Below are 21,067 nucleotides of genomic sequence, written 5' to 3'. Positions count from 1 at the left end.
GAGGAAAAAAAAAATACTGCTTCTGAAATACCAGTGGAGAAACATTGTTCTCAAGATGAGAAAAAACCATCAAATAAGAGAAATGTGTGACCTGTTTAAAAGGTCATCTAATCCTTCTTTTCCTCTAGGCAGGATAAACTAAAGCTACATTGGTTTTTTACAGATGTTTCATTAATCTCTTCTTTAAAGCTTGCAAAGACAGGCATTTGAAAATTTCTTTGGCAATTTATCCTTTGTGCTTAACTATTCTTAGCAGAAAATTCTGTCCCTGTAAATCTCCTTTGCAGTAATTTTAGCACATTGTCCTACTCGAACAAAATGTTTAATTCTATCTTCTTGGCAGTATGTTTTAGGAATTTGAAAACCATTAAGATATATCTTTCTTCTGCTTTCTAGATTAAAACACATCTGTTCTTTAAAAATTTTTTGATGGGTCACAGGTGTTATTTTACCTTTGTCACTCTCATTGCTATTTACTGTGGCTCCTTGAACAGTTCACATTTTGGAAATGAAGTTGCATGAAAAATTTCTGCTGATATCTAGAACATGCAAAATGGAGCAGAAGGATTATTCAGTTCATTTTAACATGTAATCCACTTGTTTTTACAACAAAGCAATAAAATAATAGAAATCAAGGAAATCAGAGAATTGTTAGGGTTGGAAGGGACCATCTTGTTCCAATCCCTGACATGGCCAGGGACACCCCAACCTGGCCTTCCAGGGATGGGGTAGCCACAAAAAATGTTGATTCATATTTAGCAGTGATGTCCTACGATTCCTGATCCTTTTCTGATTAAATTACCCAGTTATTCTACATTTGAGTTTTGTGGAATTATGAAGGGCTTGGCTTTTTCTGAGGTACAGACACAAGTAAAACTGAGACCACAGTAAATGCCCATTTGTTTGAAGGAGTAGAGTTCTGGTGAGGAGCTAGAAAATTTTGAACAAAGTCATTGTTTGACTTCCCAGTTAAGGTATAGTCACTCACACAATAATAAAACCCCAGTGCTACAACAGAAAATAGATGGAGCTCCAACAGGTACTGCAGGAACTGTCTTCTTCTCCCCTGTGGTCAACTACCTCCCTGAGTCAGGTTTCTTGAAGTCTGAGTAATTGAATTACAGATACAGCAAAAAAGTTAATGTCCCTGCAAGATGATAGTCATATATTTCCTTGCCCTCAGAATTCCGTTCATGTTTGGAGACTCTGTTGATGAATGAGGTATATAAGTGATCTGCTGTTGAAAGTTACATGAGCAATGGGACTTGTAGCAGCAAGAGCAGTTTGGTTCCATACCTCCAGAGCAGGTATTTCCTTTGTAGGTATTCTTCAAACAAGGCATTTTGACAGGACAAAATGCAAGTGGTCATGACCTCTTTGAGTACTGATGGCACAAGAAAGGGTGGGGGAGGGTTTGGGAAACAGAATTTAAGCCCTTAGATGTAAAACTGAAGATCAGGACATCCTTTCATTAGCTTTATTTATATTCTGGTTCAGCCCCCAGGATGAGATAAAAAGGCAGAGCAAGGCCTCAGCATGAACTGGGAAAATGTGATGGGGAGAGGAGCATAGAATGACTAGGAGTGAGAGAATTTTTGGAATATATGGAATTTAGACAATTGACATGAACAATGACCGTGTTTATGGTCATGATGATTAATTATGATATATGGCAGAGTGGACAAGGAAACTCAATGATCAGGAGCAGTCAAAAAAGTCAGAAAAATGTCTCAAAAGAAGGTATTTGCATAAGACATGCAAAAGAAGAAAAGAAGTGAAAAACCCAGGAAGCATCTGTATGCTTGTCTGTGAATCCAAATTGTTTATCTATTTTGAATGCTGCATGCAGCTGTGGGCTACCCATCTTAAAAAAAACAAAAACAAAAACAAAAAACAAGCAGTAAGCCAAAAATTATAAACAAGAATAATCTGGACTTCTCGCAAAGAGTGAGTGAATAGTTTACAGGGTTCTCCAATTTGGAAAACAGGCAACTGCATGGAATGTATGACGGGCATGAATGATTGGGCTTGAATGATTTGAATACGATTATTTTGTGTCTCTCACGCTAAAAGAAGTAGGAGAATATTACCTGACATCAGCTTTAAAGTAAACGTAAGGCAGTCTTTTTTTATATATTTCCTCAGGGAAATAAGGATTTGAAAGGTTTGTGTGAAAAAATGATAGTTTTTAAAAAAATGCAGAGACAGAGTCTGTTTCAAACTGTGAAGCAGAATGCCAGAACCTGGAAGACTGCTCTATTTTTTAAGCACGTACTCCAGGATCCTGTTGTGGATCAGATATTGAACTAGATAAGCCCTTATTGGGTTTGCCATTTGCATATCCTGTTAGAACTTCCAAAAAGCATGTCTGAGGAACACTCTGAGCCAGGCTCTAACTCTGTTTTCCATTGGTTTTTACTCCTCTCTCTCCCACATATCCCTGCTTCCCCATCTCTTTTTTCCTGTAAGTTCCATCAGTTCTAGCACTAGCAGACTATTCTGGTGAGTTACTGCAGGTCCCCAAATTTTGATTTATATCGGGAATCACTGTATTATACAGTGACAGAGTCCCTAGTAGGGCTTTCCCCATACTGTTCTAATGTAAAAAATGACATCTCATATTCCCTAAATCCAGAAGAGTAGAAGTTCCATGGATGAATGTGTGTCAGTGGTAGTAGCTTTATTCTATCCACGGCAAGCAGCAGAAATCATTGACATTTGAAACAAAAACTTTTTTTTCAAGTCAAAACCAGAGAAAAAAACTGAACAAAATCAATTTTCCTCCTCTGTCTTTAGCTTTTCCCTAATACCTGAGGCAACAATGGCAAAAAATAGCTCAGGGAAGAAGGTTCGAATGTAAACTGCTGCTCTGGGGATAGGGTTGGCCATAAGCACCTCCCGCTTCTTCCTGCTCACTGTGCGCAAGACTTCCTCTGCTACCTCCACTGGGTGTACACCATATGCCACCTTCCTGAAAAAGACTGTAAATCAGAGAGGAGTGAGAGCTACAGACAGGCAGACAAACAAACAGATACACTCTGAGGGAATGGTGGTGAAGATACACAACTAGTGCATCAGTCAAATCAGTTAAATTCCTACATACTTCTAAGCCCTTATCCATTCTATTCTCTTTCTCAGTATGTCCCTAAGATTTTTTTACAACTTTGAGGTAAAATCTTTACAGTCCCTAAGAGAAGGAACAACCTGAGTGCACTGGAACCTTTGGACCTTTCATGCTCTCCTCCCTCTCTATTCTTGATGCCCTGGTGTATTTATTTTCTCACATAATGCTGTCTCTTTCCATGTTCCTTCTCTTTTCACCAGGCTCATCTTACCTCTCCAATATCTCTTTTCTTTTGCTATCCATACCACTCATCCTTTCTGCCATTTCCATTATTTTTCCTATGCTCCTATCTTCACCCTGAAAAAGCTTCCATCCTGCTACATAGGCCCCATCTTCATCCATCAAAACTTACATTTCCAAATAGATGCCTCCCAGTTGCCAGGTGTTGGTTGGCGATGGTACGAACAGATGAAAGTTGGATTCACAGTGCTGACAGAAATATCAAATTCTTCCATTTCAGCTCTAAGACAATCAAAAAAACCTACAGCAGCATGCTTGGAGGCAGCATCTAAAAGAAAAAAGCCCACATATGCATGTTTAGAGATATGATTGCATGGATGTAGATGTATGATAGTGCTCCATAAGGCACCAATGTTTGGGAAAATGAGCATGGAATAATTAACCAAAAGGCAAAAGAACAGTGAATTATTTCACCCAGTGAAATTATAATATGACATATTCAAAACAAGCAATAAGAAACTATTTTTATAGGACAACTGTGCATGAGGTATGGAGGCAGTCTCCTGGACATGTCAAAAAGCATTTCCCAATTGGAAACAGTCCTGGGTTTGGGAATGACCTAGGTTAGAGAATAACACTTCTATTATCTCTACAGTTCAAAAATGTCTTTGGTGGATGGAGTTGTCCCTGAGATGAGTCCCCACACCCTCTGTTTCTGCAGTTTGTAACATCCCTAAAATGCAGTGAAATACATGTGCATTGCTGGAATGCAGGAGTACTAATGTTTTGTACACTAATTGGGACTTTGCCCTGCAGCAGCAATCCGAGCTACTTTTAACATTAATGTGAAAGTAACTGAATGTCAAGACTTTTTTAATCTGCTTTTAGTGTCTTTTTATTGAGGATGGTATCAAAGCAAGATGATAATATGTGAACCTTGACCAAAAAATGGAACTGTGTGTTCAGTGCAGCAGAGCTTTGACTTTTATTTGACTCAGTTTACAGTGAAAATCAACCTGTGCGTAATATAATCTAAACAATGGCACAGGGGGTCTGGGAATGGAGAGATGTTTCTCCATTCATTTATCTTGACATTCTTTCTTCTGGCAGCTTCATTTCATGCCACATAAATATTAGTAGGGGCATCTCTCTGTTGGTTCTTCTGCTTCTCATGGTTTTATACACAAAGAGTGTATCTTGACACAATTATCTATATCCTAGATGGAAACCATTCCAGATGTCACATCAATGCATTGTTTCTTTTTTGAGCCTTTTTGGTAGTCCTTATACTTCTTTAGAATGGGACACCAAAATTGTACACATGTTCAAGATGTGGGCATTGCATAGATTTATGCATAAATGTACAAAGACATAAAGATAGGTTTTATTTTATTTTCTCTACTGCTTTCCTTACAGTTTCTGTCACTGTAATTTGCTTCCATGGAACCAAACATCACAATCCTGAGGTCTTGCAGACCTTTTAATTCAGAGTCCATTGTTCGCTCTGACCTCCTGTCAAGCTAAGAATTTCTATTTACATCCATCCCAAGTTTAAAATGCCTTTTTATATCTATCCTATATTTTCTGTCCACTAACTTTGTATTTCAGTCATGCAAAGACCTTTCATCATAATTCAGGACAGCCTAGTTTCCTTAGAGCTTTGGATGAAAGACGTTCTTGAAAAATTTCTAGAAAGTCAAGCAGAATACAATTACTACATCTCCTTTTAAAGTCCCACACATAAATCCATTAGAGGTATGAGGTTTCCTTTGCAAAGTAGAAGTTTTTATCTACCCATCTTTTATATTTACACACTATACTTCATTATGGCTTCTACCAATATGCCCAAGTATAGATGTAGATATATATTCTATCTATACAATATATATTTTTACACATATATTATATATATTAAAAAATTGCTGTCACATTTGATATCCTCTTATCCTCAAGTACCTTAGGCAGCACCTTCAAAGGTACTATTTTAACTATTTCTTGCTGAGTTCCACTCCTTTGAAAAAATTTCAGCCAAATACTGTATTAATAGTCTACTGAATTAGGGTGCACTTTTAATAACCTATTATCAGTGTCATGGACTACTCACAACCTATGCATTAGAATGGTTTTGCTATGTATAACTTACAGGCTGCACGAAATGGTATTCCTATTTTCCCTTGAATGCTATTAATTAGAACAATTTGGCCAGTTCTTCTTGAGATCATGTTGGGAAGAATGGCTGCAAAAACAGAAATGCGAGAAAGAACCACATAAGTAAAAGAGTTTAATGTATTTAGTGAAAAGGAGTGATGGTTGAATTGTAGATCTCACAACTACCTTTGGTTAATGTTATAGGTCCAAAATAGTTGGCATCCATTATCTTTTTATCAAGTTCCAATGAAATGCTCTGCACTGCTCCTTTCACCTTCATACTTGCATTGTTGATTAGTATATCCACACAGCCATAGCAATTCAGGATTTCCTTAGCTACATCTCGTATGCAGTTTATGTCTGAGATATCCAGAAGTATGAGCTTTGGCGCATATGTCTAATAAAGAAAAGACTCATAGCAATGATAATTGTTATCTAAAAAAATTATTTCTGTTTACTTGTCTTGTAAATTAATTTATCTTGACATTTGAATAAAGTGTTTTTATTATTCTCACATAAACTTTCAGGGTTTTTTTTTAACCTACTCTAGGAAGAAGGTAGTTCAGCAACGAGAGCTGGCACTGTTCAGCCTGGAGAAAGCTCTGGGTAGCCCTTCAAGCCGCTTTCAGTGCCTAATGGAGCTCCAAGAGAGATCTGGAGAGGGACTTTGGACAAGGGCCTGGAGTGACAGGACAAGGGGAAATGGTTTTCCACTCACAGGGGGCAGGATTAGGTGGGATACTAGGAAGAAATTCCTCCCTGTGAGGGTGGCGAGGCCCTGGCGCAGGTTGCCCAGAGAAGCTGTGGCTGTCCCATCCCTGGAAAGTGTTCTAGCTGGGATTTGTTCCAAAGAGGTGGAGAAACTAAAAATTATTTTGATCTTTAGACCCATCTCCCAGTCCTTGAGTACACTAATTACAGGAAAAATGCATGACACTTCCTGTACAAATGAAGCATTTGGATCCCTTTCACTCAAATTATCAGGCTAATTTCTCTGCTGAAGATTTCTAGCTGGGTGGCTTATTCAGAATGCAGGTGCACTCAGATGATTTACAGGAACTGCCTTGGATTAGCTCAAGAGAGCAGGATTTTGACATTGTGGTCTGAACATCTTCAGAGGTGTTTCTTTCTCTCTCTCTCTGACAGAGAGTTATTTTTCCTGGACTCTGTTTGGTGTATTACCTGGCAAACCAAAGTCACCATTAACAGTGAATCATGTTTCTTGTACCTTGTTTTACTGGGTCTAAAAGCACATTGTATACCTGAACAAGGTGTTTACCTCAGGCTATGAATACATACCATACTGGGGTCTGTCACACTAATTAAGGCATCATACAAGGCTTCTAACTTTTCCCATGTCCTGCCACACAACACAAGCCTTGCTCCTCCTGTGTGAAACACACGAGAACATTCTAGGAGAGAAATACATTTAAAAGAAATAATTACAATAATGACAATTTGATTTTGCTTATTTTGCTTGAAACGGGATGCCATTTTTGCTAATGACATTGAATCCATGCTTTAAAATTAATTAATTTTGAGAGAATATATATGTATTAAAAAAAAAGCATTGAAATTTAATAGTGAGTAATAAATCCTAATTTAATGTAATGTTATTATGCACAAATAATGATATAGCACAACGGCACTGTTTAGTAATGGGATTTAATAACAAAGTAATTGAGAAAAGAACAATATATCAGTTAATGAATAATGGGTTTGAGTTAGAAAAATTTTTCTGAATATATTTCACAGACACTTTTCCTACAAATAAAACTGCATACAAAAATAAACACCCAAGGTCGTTACAATACAAACTGCATCTTTTGCAAACCCTCATGTCTGATGCACTATAAAGAAACCAACAAACCTCAGTAAACAGTAACACTAGCTCTGTGTTACCCTCATGAAACTCTTGGCAACACGGAACTCATCTACAACTTTGATAAATAGCAATATAGATAAACTCACTGCCCCTCACTGGTGCACAGGTGGGGCACCCATGAGAGAGCCCTTTCTCCTACAGACTCTTTCCTCCAGATGTAACCTACCCCAAGAGCTTTATCTCCTGAGTACTAAACCTTCCCAGTAATCAGCAGAGCCATCAGGGATCAGCTTGTTCAGCTACATTCCCCACAGCCTTCCTGAGAAGAGAACAGGAAAGTTTCTGGGAATGCTGGGCTGGCATGGCATTTTCTTCATTCTGAGCTGGGGATTTACCCCAATTTAAGCTAGGTCTCTGGGGAAGATTCTTCTCCCTTTTTCATACAAGTGAACTACGACTGTGCTCTTCTGAAAGTGGGGACTCACATAGCAGAAGGAACTGGCAGTCAGTGTTATCCATCATCCCCTCTCAGCACAAGACTGCAGCCAACTCATTAGTGCAGGTCTTCGTGGGTGTGTGTGACCAATTCAAGCCAAATTATAAAATACAAGGCTGGACCACCTTGACAACTTCTGTCTGGTCTATTTTCTTCTCTAGGTCATGTTGAGGGAGAATATATTCCTCATTATCCTCTCAGTTTGACCAAAGACAGGCATTTAAGAATATGGAGTACAGATACCTCATGGGAATCTTTATGGAATTCACTGTTAGTTGTATCCCTCTAGCAGTTGTAGGCTGCTACAGTGATACAGCTGCACTGAAACAGTCCAGGAACCCATCAAGGCTGTCCTCCTCACCAGGAAAAGTACATATTTGCCTGCCTTTTATTTCTCAGAATAGATAATGTCCTGCAGATAGGCCTGAGGATACAACTGATGATGCGTCCAAGGCGCCCCAAACCAGAGGTCTGCTTTGCATGCAGCCAGAGAGTTAGCTGATAATGGATTATATGTACTTTTATGATTGAAAATCAAGAGTTATTTTTCCTGATTAAGTCTTCCAAAAAGTTCTCAGCCTTGGAGCTCTCATGTTTGGTTTCTAAATGAAATCTATATGCAAGTTACGTAGTCAGCATTGGAAGAAAATGAATATGGTCTTACAATGCCTTTCAGCCTATTTGTTTTGTCTCAGCTCTTATGGTCTTTGTTGACAATAGAAGAACCCCAGTGCTATGGTTTGCTGTCCTCCAAGAAGCATTTTCTTCATATTTCAATTTCCACAGGAAATCTAGTTATGTTCATCTACCAATTTAAGATTTCTTAAATGCTCATGTTAGACTAAATATGGATCAATCTTGTATTTTTGCAAACCTGTGCAGCTGGAGGCTTTTATTTAAGCAATCTTTTTCATTATTTACAACAGTAATTTTATGAATGTCTTTCATTTTTTTTCTTTTCTAGTGGAGAAAAAATTTTTATTTAAAGCCCAAAAGATTATTTGCCAGTACAACCATACCATTATTTTCCCTGTAAAGAGCAGTTGGGTTGATCTTATGGAAGAAAATGCAAAAAAGAGTACTGTGTCAACAGCAATAAAGGTGAAAAAGGGAAACCAATGATGTCCTCCTCTAGAAGCTTCCTGGACTTTTCTGAGTTATAGCACTCAGAAGAAACAGGAACTAAGTTTCAATAATAACCATAAACCATTGAAAACATCTTCAATCATCATAGTTTTCTTTTTTAACTTCGCTGAATGCTGTCTTTAGTCCAGAAATTCTGGTATGTAGGAAAAATAATTTGGTTGTTTCTTAAGAGCTCACATACAGAGCTACTGGCCACACAGCCAGTATTTGAAAGCCCTGGACAAATGACCATCACATATGTATGAGTGGAGTGCACAGTAAATTTTGCATTATTCGTTCAAGCCTGCAAATAACTTCTTGATGTCACCCTATGGGATACTGGTTGTAGATATATTTGGGATAATAAAATAAAAGTGCTGTGAGTTACCTCCTTTTTCATCTCTATGAAAAGGAGGGTGGGGGCACCACACACACAAACAGTTGCTTTTCCAGCCTCAAGAGACAGGCAACAGCTAGTCACAGGGGAAAAAAAAGAAAAAGGAAAAAAAAGAAGAAAAAAGGAAAAAAATTAAAAAAAAAAAAAAAGAAAAAAGAAAAAAGAGGAAGGAAGGTTAATATGGAAACTGAAGTTAGGAAAACTGTCACCAAGGATCATGCAGTGCTGGAGCAAGACAGCTGAAGAAATGTTCAATAAATGTTCTTTATTCTTGGAGGGTTCCAAGATTTGACTTGAAGCCACACCCAAACAGACCCAGCACTGGTGATATTTCTGCTCCAAGGGAGATTTTTATCTAGAAACCCAGACACCCTATAATTCTACAACACACCCAATCTCAGCAGGAGTTCTCTGAATCATGCCTCTCCAACAAAAATATTGAAATATAAATGTCCTGGTTCTAGTCAGGGTGGGGGTAACTTTTGCAGCAGCCAGGAGATGTACGGTAGGACCCCAGGGTTGTTCAATCCCACTCCAGCCCTGCACAGGGTAGTCGCATTTTTCTGGTTTGCTGGGTGAGCAGTCAGGTGGCGTCGGTTCCACACAGTGAGTGATTGGTGTGAATCATTTGCCTACCTTGTACCCTCTGTCATTGGTATTGTTGATGTTCATTTTCTTATCTCATTGCTGTTTCCAGTAAATTGTTCTTATTTCAACCCACAATCTCTGCCTTTTGTGTCTCTAATTCTCCTCTCCATCCCACCACGGGGGGATGGGGGGAGTCAGTGAACAGTGCGTGGTGTTTCAGTGAACACCAAGTTGGGGAATACCATTTCTAAACCACGACAATAACCAACCTGAGAAAATGCACAGTAATATTATCTTCAACTGAACCTGAAATGTGTCAGGTAAAGGGAATGACTGGGTGGGATGAGGAGGCCAGAATTATTTCATACCTTGTCCTAAAAGCCTCTGTTGCAGATCTCTGCTCTGTTCTGCTAAGGATTAATTCTGCAGGAGCATTCCTTTTCCCCATCTGTTCTCTCTTTGGGAGTGCAGAGGTTTTAACAGACAGCAAGTCTTCATTAAAAACACCAAAATATAGCCTCGAGCTATGTTTGCCTTATCAGGCACTTGAACCTACTGCCCCTCTACATAAGCAACATATGACTCAGTACCTTTAATCAACAGCACCATGTAGGCAGGAAATAGGAGTCAATAAGTATATCATAGACCCATATGGGTTGGAAAGGATCTTAATGGGCAGGGACACCTTCCACTAAACCAGGTTGCTCCAAGCCCCATCCAACCTGGCCTTGGCACTTCCAGTGAGGGGGTAAGCCACAGCTTCTCTGGGCAACATGCGCCAAGGCCTCACCACCCTCACAGGGAGGAATTTCTTCCCAATATCCTATCTAATCCTGCCCTCTGTCAGTGGAAAGCCATTTCCCCTTGTCCTGTCACTCCAGGCCCTTGTCCAAAGTCTTTCTCCAGGTCTCTTGGAGTCCCATTAGGCACTGGAAGGGACTCCAAGGTCTTGCCAGACCTTATCTTCAGGTCACCCAGGCAATGAGCCATTTAAATAGAAAAAACTATCTCATTCCCTTTCCTTCTGTCCTCTGAATTCACCATTACACATAACTAGGCTGCCCAGTTGGAAGTACTGGACGATGTCAATGGAAGAGTAGTAACATGGGTGATAGAGGGGGGCAGAGATACAAACAGCGACAGAGGGGTGAGCACTGTCGTTTACAGGGAGCAAGAAATGTTGAAATCTTTAAGGGTTGGAAAGAAATATGCGAAAAGTAAGATGACGCCTGTTTATATGATTTGCAACTACCTTGTTGTGACAACCTATGTAATAAGATCCCATAGCAGCAACATGCTAAAAATAGCACTCAGTGTGCTTATAAAACCTCTTGTCCTATTGAATTAAATAAATACAAAGCTCTGCAGTTCCTAGAAGTTTATCAACAGTTCCTGTGGCTGAGCCTAAAAATATAAATTTAAAAATCATAGTATTTTTTCATAAATATATTTCCTAATTTCTCCTTCATCCAGTCAAGGAGAAGGTATCCATATACAAGGTAATGTATGCACGTTTTATCACCCAGGGTGGTTCTCTGGCTATTTCTGTTCTCTGAGAAGAAATGAGACAACTCACCCTTGCCTAGTCCAGAAATGGCATCCGTAATCACCACCACCTTGTTTTGCACCGCTGACTTGGACAATAGCCACCTGACTGACTGGTAAATATAAAAAATTCCACTGATCCCTAAGAGAAGCAATGGTAGAGCAAGTACAGCAAGAATACCCATCTCTGTGGGAAACAAAAGACCATATGAGAGTACAGTAATCATATTACATATTCATTATTTTTCAAATATTCTTATCTAAACCCCCAATGTCTTCATATATAGAAATTCCAGTGATCAGAAAACCAAAGGCTTGAAGCAGTATAGACAGGGTAATATTGTTTCTTTTTCTGTTTTTCTCATCTTTGTATGGTCTAGGCAAATCTGGATTCCTCTTATTCAAAATTACTATATGTTGGTAAAACCATAATAGAATGTAGATATATATCTATGTATATATGTACATATATGTACATTCTATTAGGCTTTAAGGCAAAACATAGGCTAAAATATAACATTGAACTTTTAATTACAAACTTTTAATTATATTGCAATTATTAGAAAACAGAGAAAAAGCTTTTAATCCAAATTTCAGATAAAACTCACAATAGATGTCTTTGCTATTCTAAAAGATACAGAAAATATAATCACTTACTATGGCTATGAAGACTCCAGATACAGATAAAGCATTCTACTGTATTTTTGTAAATCTTTGTGTTACAGGTTTAATTAAGATCCTTTAGCAATTTCATAGAGCATTGATTTGTTGAGGCTGCTAGCCCTGAATGAGAATGGCTATATACAGCCCCGTGACAGAGGCACTGCCAGAGTAAATATAGCATCCACAGTGTGATCCACATGCCTGACCTATCTAGCCCAACAGTTTGGGCAGTCATATTAAAACTCTTCTTACAGTATCAATTCAACTGGACAAAGAACAACCTCTCCTTCTGCCTTGCTTTTCATTGTTCATAATAATGTTTTAATTTCTTGTGATTTGCCTTCAATTAACTTTAGACATCAAAACATTTGTGTAAACTCCATAACAATAGGTCTTCAAAACCAAGGAAAAGGTACCATAAAGAAGTTGTCCCTTGCAATAACCATAGTTCAGCAATATGAATGATTTATGAATGTGTCAGGAAAAGGTCTCTGGAGCAAGCTGACTTCGGAGTCAGTGCATCATACAGAGCTGCTGCAGGCAGATGAATGCTGGAAAGCAGATGAGACTGGCATCCTGTGCTGTCAGGGGCTACAGGCTGCTTTCCACTCTTGGTATCTGCTAGACAGATCTGCCTCTTTCCCAGCAGTTTCAGGACCATATCAACTTTAGGTAGGTGATCTAACTCTTGCATTTCCTGCAGAGAGACATACAGAATGGTTCATAGAATACAGAATGGTTTGGATTGGAAGGGAACTTAAAGCGCTTCTCGTTCCACTCCCCTGCCATGGGCAAGGACACCTTCCACTAGACCAGGTTGCTCCAAATCCCATCCAAGCCCCATACACGTTCAAGACTCCAAGCCTTGAACACTTCTAGGGATGGGGCAGCCACAACCTCTCAGGGGCAACCTGAGTAAAGAACTTGCTCCTAACACCTAATCAAATCTCTCCTCTTTTAGTTTAAAACTGAACCCCCTTGTCCTATCATTATCTGCACATGTGAAAAGTTGTTTTCCCTCTTTTTTATAAGCCCCCTTCACGTACTGGAAGGCTGCAATGTGGTCTCTCCAGAGCCCTCTCTTCTCCAGGCTGAACACCCCAGCTCTCTCAGCCTGTCTTCAGAGCAGAGGTGTTCCAGTCCTCAGAACAACTTTGTGGCCTCCTCTGGACTCCTTCAACAGGGCCACATCCTTCTTGTGCTGAGGATCTCAGACCTGGATACAGTACTCCAGGGAAGGTTACAGAAGGGTAGAGTAGCTGTGATTGTTAACCTGACAATCACAGTTATGGGTTGACCTTTGAGGATCTAGGGAGAAGGCGGCTTTAACCATAAATCATCCCTGTTTTGTTTTTTCAAAAAATTGTATTAAAACTGCAGTTCTGACAACCAGATTCACACTTCTGTTTGTGCCGTGTACCTGGCCATCTAAACTCCAATTTTGATCTCCAGTGAGAGAATGCAATCCTATAAATGATTCTAACAAAGACCAAAGACTTTGTGGTTAGGTCTGCAGGTACCAGGACAGTGGTAGTTTTTGATGAGTAGGAATGGGTAGAAGGTTATTTAAGGGGGTGTAGAAGGGGACTTTTAGACATAGTTTGTAAACCTAACTTGCTCTAGAAGCTAATGATTTCAGGAAGCAAGATGTGTATTCTTGTCTGTGAAAGCTGATGTTGCCTGCCAAAGAACTCATGATTTAAGGTTTAAGATTTCCAAACCACAGAATTGTATAGTGTGCCAATGCTTGAAACATTGCATGCGTTTCTTTCTCAAACAACTCCATCATGAATGACAGACATGAATAAATACCTGTTTTCCAATACAAAATGGTCACGGTGTCCTGTAATGTACATCAGTTTCTACAGGAAAATGTAAAAACATTAAGTCAAATGAGCTGAGAAGTTGTGCCAAGCCACCTGCAGCAACAGAGAGGAAATTGGATTTTCCATCATTCTTAAAGTCCCAGCTATCTTCTCTTACTTTTAAAGCATCAGCTTTTAATAAACAAATGTGCAGTTCCCTATCAACAACTGAGCTAGTTTGTTCCTTTAATGGAACATGATGTGTTGTTTGTTTAATTCATTCAGGGTTCTGGAAATATTTATTTCTGGGAAAGTTAAACATAAAAAAAAAAAAAGCACACACTAAAGATATTTCTATGAGTTCCAAGTAATTTGCTTCCAAATGAACCCGGACAATGGTAGAAGTAATGCAGGAGCAAGACTAGGATAAGGTCAATGGAAAGAACTTGACAGCACACAATATGTAAGATTGCAAACATACAATGCAAACATGTCTATTAATAAAAATGAACAATTTTAAAGGAAAACTGCCAAAGTCATCTGGAAATACACAGACACACAGTGACTGCAATAACCAAACCACACAAATCTTCCCAAGCACAGAAATCTCAGTCTGGTGAAGTTCGAGAAATGTATTACACACTGCCACCTTCAGAGTACTCTTGGGAACACCAGAGGAACAGGAACAACTGAAAACTATTCTAGAGGGCAGTTCCCATTTAAAGGGTAAGTTACCTACAAGGAAACTTGAACAAAAGTGAGGCTTTCTCTCTCCCTCATCTGATTCTGAAAGTCTCTATATCCTGAGCTCCAGGAACTGTCCCAGATGATGCCAGGGCTGAACAGTGTCCAAATTTGAAGACCTAGAGCTTGTTTCCCTGAAGTGCTCAACCCAGGTCGCTGCCTGAGAGCATCAGCATGCACTTACAAACATTACTGACATTCCACATTGTTCAGAAGTGCTTGACAAAGCATTTGGTGGATATTCTTTGATGTTTTGTTTGTGATTTTGTTATTTTTTTGGAGGAGAGTTTAACTCATTATAGAGAAAGCAATGATTAGGCTTAGCATTCACCCAGGAATAAAAACCCAAGATTTCAAATCTGTGTCTGTTCCAGAAAGATGATTCCATCTTTACAGTTATCGTCAGGGGTTGTGAACTCCCTAAACATGGGCATACTCTTGTCCACAGCAAGGTTTAACCAGTCCAACATCTACAATTTCTTTCTTTGAGTAGAGGACATATGGATTTTCATACACTTTGAGAGGGTATATGTCTCTAACAGTGAAAGTCAGAGACATTTTTAACACTAGCAATAGCCAGGCAAAGTGTTTTAATTCTGTGGTTCTTATGCTCTGGACAAGGGAACATGTAGGCTGTAGTGAGTCCTGTATTTTCCATTTGTCTCAGCCCAATGACACTGCTGGTGAATTTTACCTTTTTTTTCCCCCCTCAGCCCTTTTATCATTATTCTTACATTCTTATTGATTCTCTTTGTATTTTCTTTTGATAGCTCTGAGATCACTGAGCATACTGACAAGACAGCTTCTACCTAAAGATACTTTTGGGATTTGTTAGAATTCCTGTGTTTATACCTATGTCAACCATTTTTGAATGATGCTCACCTCAGAGACCTGTTGTTGACTTGCAGGATTAGCCCATCATATAATACTACCATGAATATTTTCAAGCACTGAAAACCATAGAAATTCTTGCTTGAAAAAGCAGTCAGCACCATGTTTGGTCCTGGGAGCAGCAAGAACATAATTTCCATTCTCAACGCAAAAATTTAATATTAAAAATTTTTTATTAAAAACTTGCTCTTTGAAAAGTACTGTAATCACAATGCAAGAGCCAGACACTTTAAAATCAGAAATACAGTATCAACAGAAGAACATCTAGTTCAAGTCAAACAAGCTGCCTCCTCAAGGTAAAAAACACTCCTCAGTCCATGCAATTACTTATTTGATGTTCTCTTCTCACACACGTAGAGCAGTGGTGTGCCACAGTATGTAGGCATGGTTCCTCCTATATACTCCAAAAGATAAGCATTTTGACCAAAAGCTACAAGGAAACTTGGTATTCATCTCACTAATAGAGACATACAAGCACACAGTCAACGAGTCCTCTATTCTCCAGAGGGAGATTCTACTGGGTTGACCAACAGGTTTCCCTCCAGCTTCCTGGTGGGCTTCAATCTGCTGTCAGCTTCATCACAATCCATAGGTATCTGCACTTCTACTGTTGGAAGATCTCATATCTTCTTTGTACCCGATTTCATTCACTGATTTTTTTCTACTTCCGAATAGCTTTTTGTAGACATTTTGTTGCCCTTTTTTTTCTCAAACTCCTTCCAAAGAAACAATCCACTCGGAATTACTTTTTGTCCATTGGTCCCAGTTTGGCAACATCCATATGCAAATTATGTGGTTCCAATCTGGTTACCAGGCAATCCCAACCTGATAAAGTGTTACTGATATGATTAGTGAGTGCCCTACCAAGACTCTGCACCTCCAAATTATCCAAGTTATCCCATTTATAACAATTGAGTATCAGTTATCTTACATGCTCCTTGAAAATAGTCATTGCACTTCAGACTTCATTCTTCTGCCTTGCTTACAGACAGTCTGCACACTAGAGCAAGAGAATGTTTTTTTACACTGATGAGAGCAGACAGCATCCTTGTCCAGGAACTGGCTCAGACAGTGTAGTGGTTCCCTGTACACACTCTGGCCACCTATAAGATCTCTTGTCTTATAGTGCTGCTGAAGGATTTTTTGCTCACAGACTCCCTCTTATGGATTTAAGGAAAGAGATCAGTTCTCACTGTGCACAACTTACCATGGCCAGTCAGATTATATTTTTGATCTGCTATCATCAGTGGGAAACTTTAAAAATGTTTCATGGCTTTCAAATTCTGGTCTCCCTCATAACTTACAAGTGCCTATGGAAAACCTGTAATTGGCAGTAGAATGTTGTTTCACACTATAACCAAGTTTCCATTCCTTCAAGGATTTCAGTGTTTGGTGCCTCTCCCTTTATTTTTCCCCTCACTCCCAAATTCTATGTAAAAAAGATCACCTTAGCCTTCTCTTCCTTTCTCTTCCATGCCTTTTAAAACCTCTTCTATCTTTGCTAGAAGACCAGAAGACAGTCTTCCTACTGTGCTCCAGACTGGACATATGTCACCTTGTGTTTTCAACACTACACCGAGGGACTGTTTAATCCAGTTTTACACTGTAGCAAATACATGAGCAAATATGTGAGGCTTATCTGCAGTACATGAGCTTGGAAGTCAGTGCTAGTCTGGTTTTTTAACCACCATATGGTTTATTGAAGGATGGCAAGAGGCAGACTGTTTACCTTCACAGATGGTCTCATGCTGCAAAAAAGCACCTGCTGGTCTCAGCATACCCTCCCTGAAAAATCTTCTGAAAAGTAAGTTCAGTTTTCAGAACAAGCCACCATTTGTAACTCTTGCTGCTGGAGACATTTAAGAAAAATAGCAAGTACTGATATCAGTCAGAAGGTCTCTGATGTTGCTTTAGAGATTTCACTGCTCAAAACACTTTAAGATTTTTATCTTCCCTACTCTCCCTGTTTTTGATGGTGACTGTGAATCCATCTGATTCATCCCTATTATGTCATAGGCACAGAAATCATGACCCTGCAGACAGGGTGGTGCAGACTGAGCTCTAAAGTACTTTCTGACACAAGGTAAATGCACTCCCATTCCACAGGATTCCTACCTGCAGCTCTGGATGGCAAGGCTAGGACACTTCCTTGCCACACCTTGGCAGTTGCTGGGAATGTCTTGCTCCAGCTCAGGGATGCAACAAGCATGCAGAGTAGATGCTCCGCTTCCCTCTGAGCCACTTATCACCTACAAAACATTGGATCTCACAGCACCACCTGTGTGATTTCCTGACCTCTGTTCTTTCCACAACCCCATGAGATTCTGGACCTGCAAAAACCGCGGATGAGCATCAGTCACGTGAGCTGCCACTGCAACATTCTGCCAGGCTTCAAATGCCACAGTCTGGCGCTGTTGCCCCTGTGCTTGAGTAGGGGGCAACCCTAAACACCCCAGAGGGCTCCATCTATGGGAAGCACCCCAGGGTGAGGCTGGGGGTCCCCATGGGGCTGCAGAAGGTGATGTAGGTAAGGACGACACCACTGCGCAACTTGAGGGCCTCAAACCTGTGAGGGGTAGGAACTCCTACACCTGCTCTCTGCTGTCTCTGCAGGGACAGCAGGGACTGAGGGGTCAGTGGGAGATGCCCCTGGGAATGTGGTTGCACCTGCCACAGAGGGGGATGAGCACCCAGTTTCAGGGGTCAGAGCACCCAAAGCTGGGGCCTGAGTACCCCTTGTGCCCCCACAGTCCATGGGTTGGGGGCAACACCAAAACATCCACTGGACTTGGAGACACCACCAGAACCCCCACATTGCCCAGTCTGGGGGAATTCCCCCATGCTCTCCTGCACCTGCCCACTCCCTGTCCTCCCAAACCTTTGCCCTCCCTCACAGCTCTCAGCTAGCTTTGGGGTAATGGTTGCTGGGGAGGTGCTGTGGGGTGGGGCAGGTAGGGGCTGTAGGTGGCCCTAGACTACCACCATTGTCTCCCCACTCAGCCCAGGAAGTTGATGGTCCAGATGGGGATAGGGATGGGGAGGACATGGTGGTCCCAGGGGACACACCAAACACAGAGGTCATTGCTGCCCCCACACCCCAGATGACTATCCTGGTCCCTTATGCCTATACAGCACCCCTCACCCTCTACAGCCCCACCGTTAGTCCCATATAAATTTGCAGGGTCCCCAACTCCCCCAGAGCTGGCCTCCCCTGGGAGCATCCCCTTCCCTTCTCCCAGTCACCACCTTGTGGCCAGGCCATCCGTAGGTTTCAGAGTTAATGGAAGTGAAAAGGGTGGCTTCCTTAGGAATGGCCACACCTGTGCCTTATAGATATGAGGGGCCTCTACACCCATCCCTCCCCGGAAAGCCTTTGTCCCATAGATCACTGCAGCCTCTGTGCCCCTATAGCCACCACAACCCTGTCCCCCAGCCCCTACAGGCCGCGGCAGTCCCCATACCCTTTCCTAGAGCTGCTCTCCAGCCTGCCACTCCTCTGCAGCTGCCTGGAGACCATCTCGACCCTCGGCAGCTGCTGGCTCTCACTGCCCGTTCCCAGCCCTGTTCGACCCCCTGTAGCCCCCGTAGCCCCTTCCCAGCACCTACAGCTGCCAAAGGTGCTCTTCATCTCCCACAGCTGTCCTCTGGACAGGGGGGGCGGTGCCGGGGTACCGGACCCTACCTCAGCCCCATCGGCGGCCTCTCCCCATCCCGCCATCCCCACACCAGTACTCCCAGCCCCATCCCTGGGCTCCATCCCTACCCCGGCAGGCGCAGGGTGGGGTCGGCACCCCGATACACAGCCTCCCCCGCTCAGACCGCGCATGGAGAGGGGTGAGAGAGGCACTCCCGGCGGGGAGGGGCACCGTTCCTCAGCTTCCTCAGCCTCAGCCCTCCCCAGGGGATCCCGTTGCACAGGGACCCTCCCAAAAAAGGCGAGCGGGATGCGCGGGACCCAAAGTAGAAGCCCGCGGGGCCACGGCCGCGAGCGGAACAGGGCCGAAGGGCGCGGACAAGCCAGGTAGGAGGGGCCTGGCCCCGCCCGGCGCGGCCAATCGGCGCTCTCGGCCCGCCCCGCCACCGCCGGGCTGCCAATGGCCGCGAACGTACGCGGCGCTACTGGTGGCGGGCGGGCGGGCGTGAGAGGCGGGTCCCGACCGGAGGGGCCCTGTGGCCTGCGGAGGGCTCTGGATCCGGCTGCTGTCCCGGTGCCAGCCCAGCTCCTGCTCTCGGTTGTGGCCGCGAGGCAGGGCGGCTGTCCCCAGACGGGGAGCTCCCGCGGGTCTTCCAATAAGCCTCTTGTCCGCGCTCACCATTTCCGCAGAGCAGGGTCAGGACACCCGGAGCCTGCCAGCGCTACAGTGCCTCCCTTGTTTAATGGCGGCTTGGCGCATGCGCCGTCCGCCGGCAGAACCTGGCCCGCCATGCCGAATGAAGGCACTTCCGGGTTACCGCCGCGCGGCACACGTGATGCGAAGGCCACGTGGTCCTCCCATCATGTGACCTGCGGCGTTCGCGGGCAGGAGGTGGGAGATTCCCGTGGGATTGGAGGGGGAGGACTGTGGGGGGAGGTGTCCTGGATGTGGAGATTTAGGATCACTAAGTGGACCGTGGGAGTCTACAGGGGTCTGAGCACGCGGGGAGGAGTGGGGGAGGGACTCCACAGGCCAAGGCCGGAGCGCCCCCCCCCTTCGGTGATGTCCCCCTGATCCCCCCCCCGTGCCCCTCAGGCCATGGCCGCCCCCCGCCCCCTCACGGTGGTGCCGGGCGAAGCCTCCGAGAGCGACTCGGAGCAGGAGCTGTTGGTAGGGGCGGCGGGGGGAGCCCCCGGGGCCGGGCTGAAGGTGCCGGGCGAAGCCTCCGAGACCGAAGAGGAGGAGGAGGAGGAGGAGAAGGAGCATAGACCGAAGACATCCCCAGTGCTGGCGGAGGAGCCGGCGACGGTTTGGGGGGGCGGCCGGGGGAGCCCCTCGCTGCTGCAGCAGCGGCTGCGGGAGGGGACGGGGCGGCTGCAGGGGGCGGTGGGCAGCGCCCTGCGGCAGAGCTACGGCAGCGCCGCCCGGAGCCTGGGGGGGGCTGGAGGGGGCCCTAGGCCGGGCGCAGGTGACCGCCGCCGCCGCCGCTCACTGCCTGCGCCTGGCCCGCCGCGACCTGCGCGCTGTGGCCGACACCATCGACATCGTCACGGCCTGTCGCCTCCTGCCCGACATCCGCGTGCAGCTCTGACTGGGACGAGGCACCACGTTCACCATCCCCCACTGTGGCTGTCACCCGCGGCAGCAACAACGCCTGCCAGACATCCACGAGCAGTTGCCGGCACCACTCCTGTCCTCATGGCATCACCAGTGCCTCATCTGCCGTGGTTGGCTCATGCCCGTCAGCATCATCACTGCAGTGTCCTGACGAATGTGTGGTTGTGGTGGCATCGAGTCGTGGCTGCAGCACCTCATACTGACTTTGAAGATCTCCTCACCACGGTGGCATCCCCAGTGTGGTCACAGTGACACCAAACAATGGCTTTGGCACAGAGACCACC

General features: G+C 43.4%; 2 protein-coding genes across 3 annotated transcripts; one reads left to right on the top strand and one right to left on the bottom strand.

Moving 5' to 3' along the window:
• Positions 1-538: 538 nt before the first annotated feature.
• On the bottom strand, positions 539-19,504 carry DHRS7C (dehydrogenase/reductase 7C). 2 transcript variants are annotated; one of them, XM_027668426.1, is made up of 9 exons: positions 19,295-19,504; positions 17,647-17,861; positions 13,904-13,953; positions 11,460-11,615; positions 6,752-6,864; positions 5,639-5,849; positions 5,448-5,540; positions 3,477-3,632; positions 539-2,981 (listed from the first exon to the last, which is right to left on the bottom strand). In XM_027668426.1, the coding sequence occupies exons 4-9, from the start codon at positions 11,611-11,613 to the stop codon at positions 2,773-2,775; spliced, it is 936 nt and encodes a 311-aa protein (XP_027524227.1). In that variant the 5' UTR covers positions 11,614-11,615; positions 13,904-13,953; positions 17,647-17,861; positions 19,295-19,504; the 3' UTR covers positions 539-2,772. The 2 variants fall into 2 exon arrangements, with proteins under 2 accessions (XP_027524227.1, XP_027524226.1); XM_027668425.1 differs by lacking the exons at positions 13,904-13,953; positions 17,647-17,861; positions 19,295-19,504 and adding an exon at positions 12,086-12,301.
• Positions 19,505-19,694: 190 nt separating this feature from the next.
• On the top strand, positions 19,695-20,865 carry BLOC1S3 (biogenesis of lysosomal organelles complex 1 subunit 3). The gene is given in 3 exon segments (XM_027668427.1): positions 19,695-20,057; positions 20,262-20,600; positions 20,602-20,865. Coding segments are annotated over 3 exon segments (597 nt in total). The 5' UTR covers positions 19,695-19,955; the 3' UTR covers positions 20,758-20,865.
• Positions 20,866-21,067: the final 202 nt, after the last annotated feature.

The sequence above is a fragment of the Corapipo altera genome, unplaced genomic scaffold (genome assembly GCF_003945725.1).
Source record: "Corapipo altera isolate COAL_440 unplaced genomic scaffold, ASM394572v1 109, whole genome shotgun sequence".
Taxonomy (NCBI): domain Eukaryota; kingdom Metazoa; phylum Chordata; class Aves; order Passeriformes; family Pipridae; genus Corapipo; species Corapipo altera.
The sequence above is the reverse complement of the archived record's forward strand: the minus strand, read 5'-3'. Positions and strand labels throughout refer to the sequence as shown.

Bases quoted from the DNA above. Each gene is read 5' to 3' on its own strand.
- DHRS7C (XM_027668426.1), bottom strand. From the start codon at position 11,613: ATGGGTATTCTTGCTGTACTTGCTCTACCATTGCTTCTCTTAGGGATC. The intron at 6,865-11,459 runs GTGAGTTGTCTC...TTTCTCTCCTAG, and splicing joins CATTTCTGGACTAGGCAAGG to AATGTTCTCGTGTGTTTCAC. The intron at 5,850-6,751 runs GTATGTATTCAT...TTTCTTTATTAG, and splicing joins GTGTGACAGACCCCAGTATG to ACATATGCGCCAAAGCTCAT.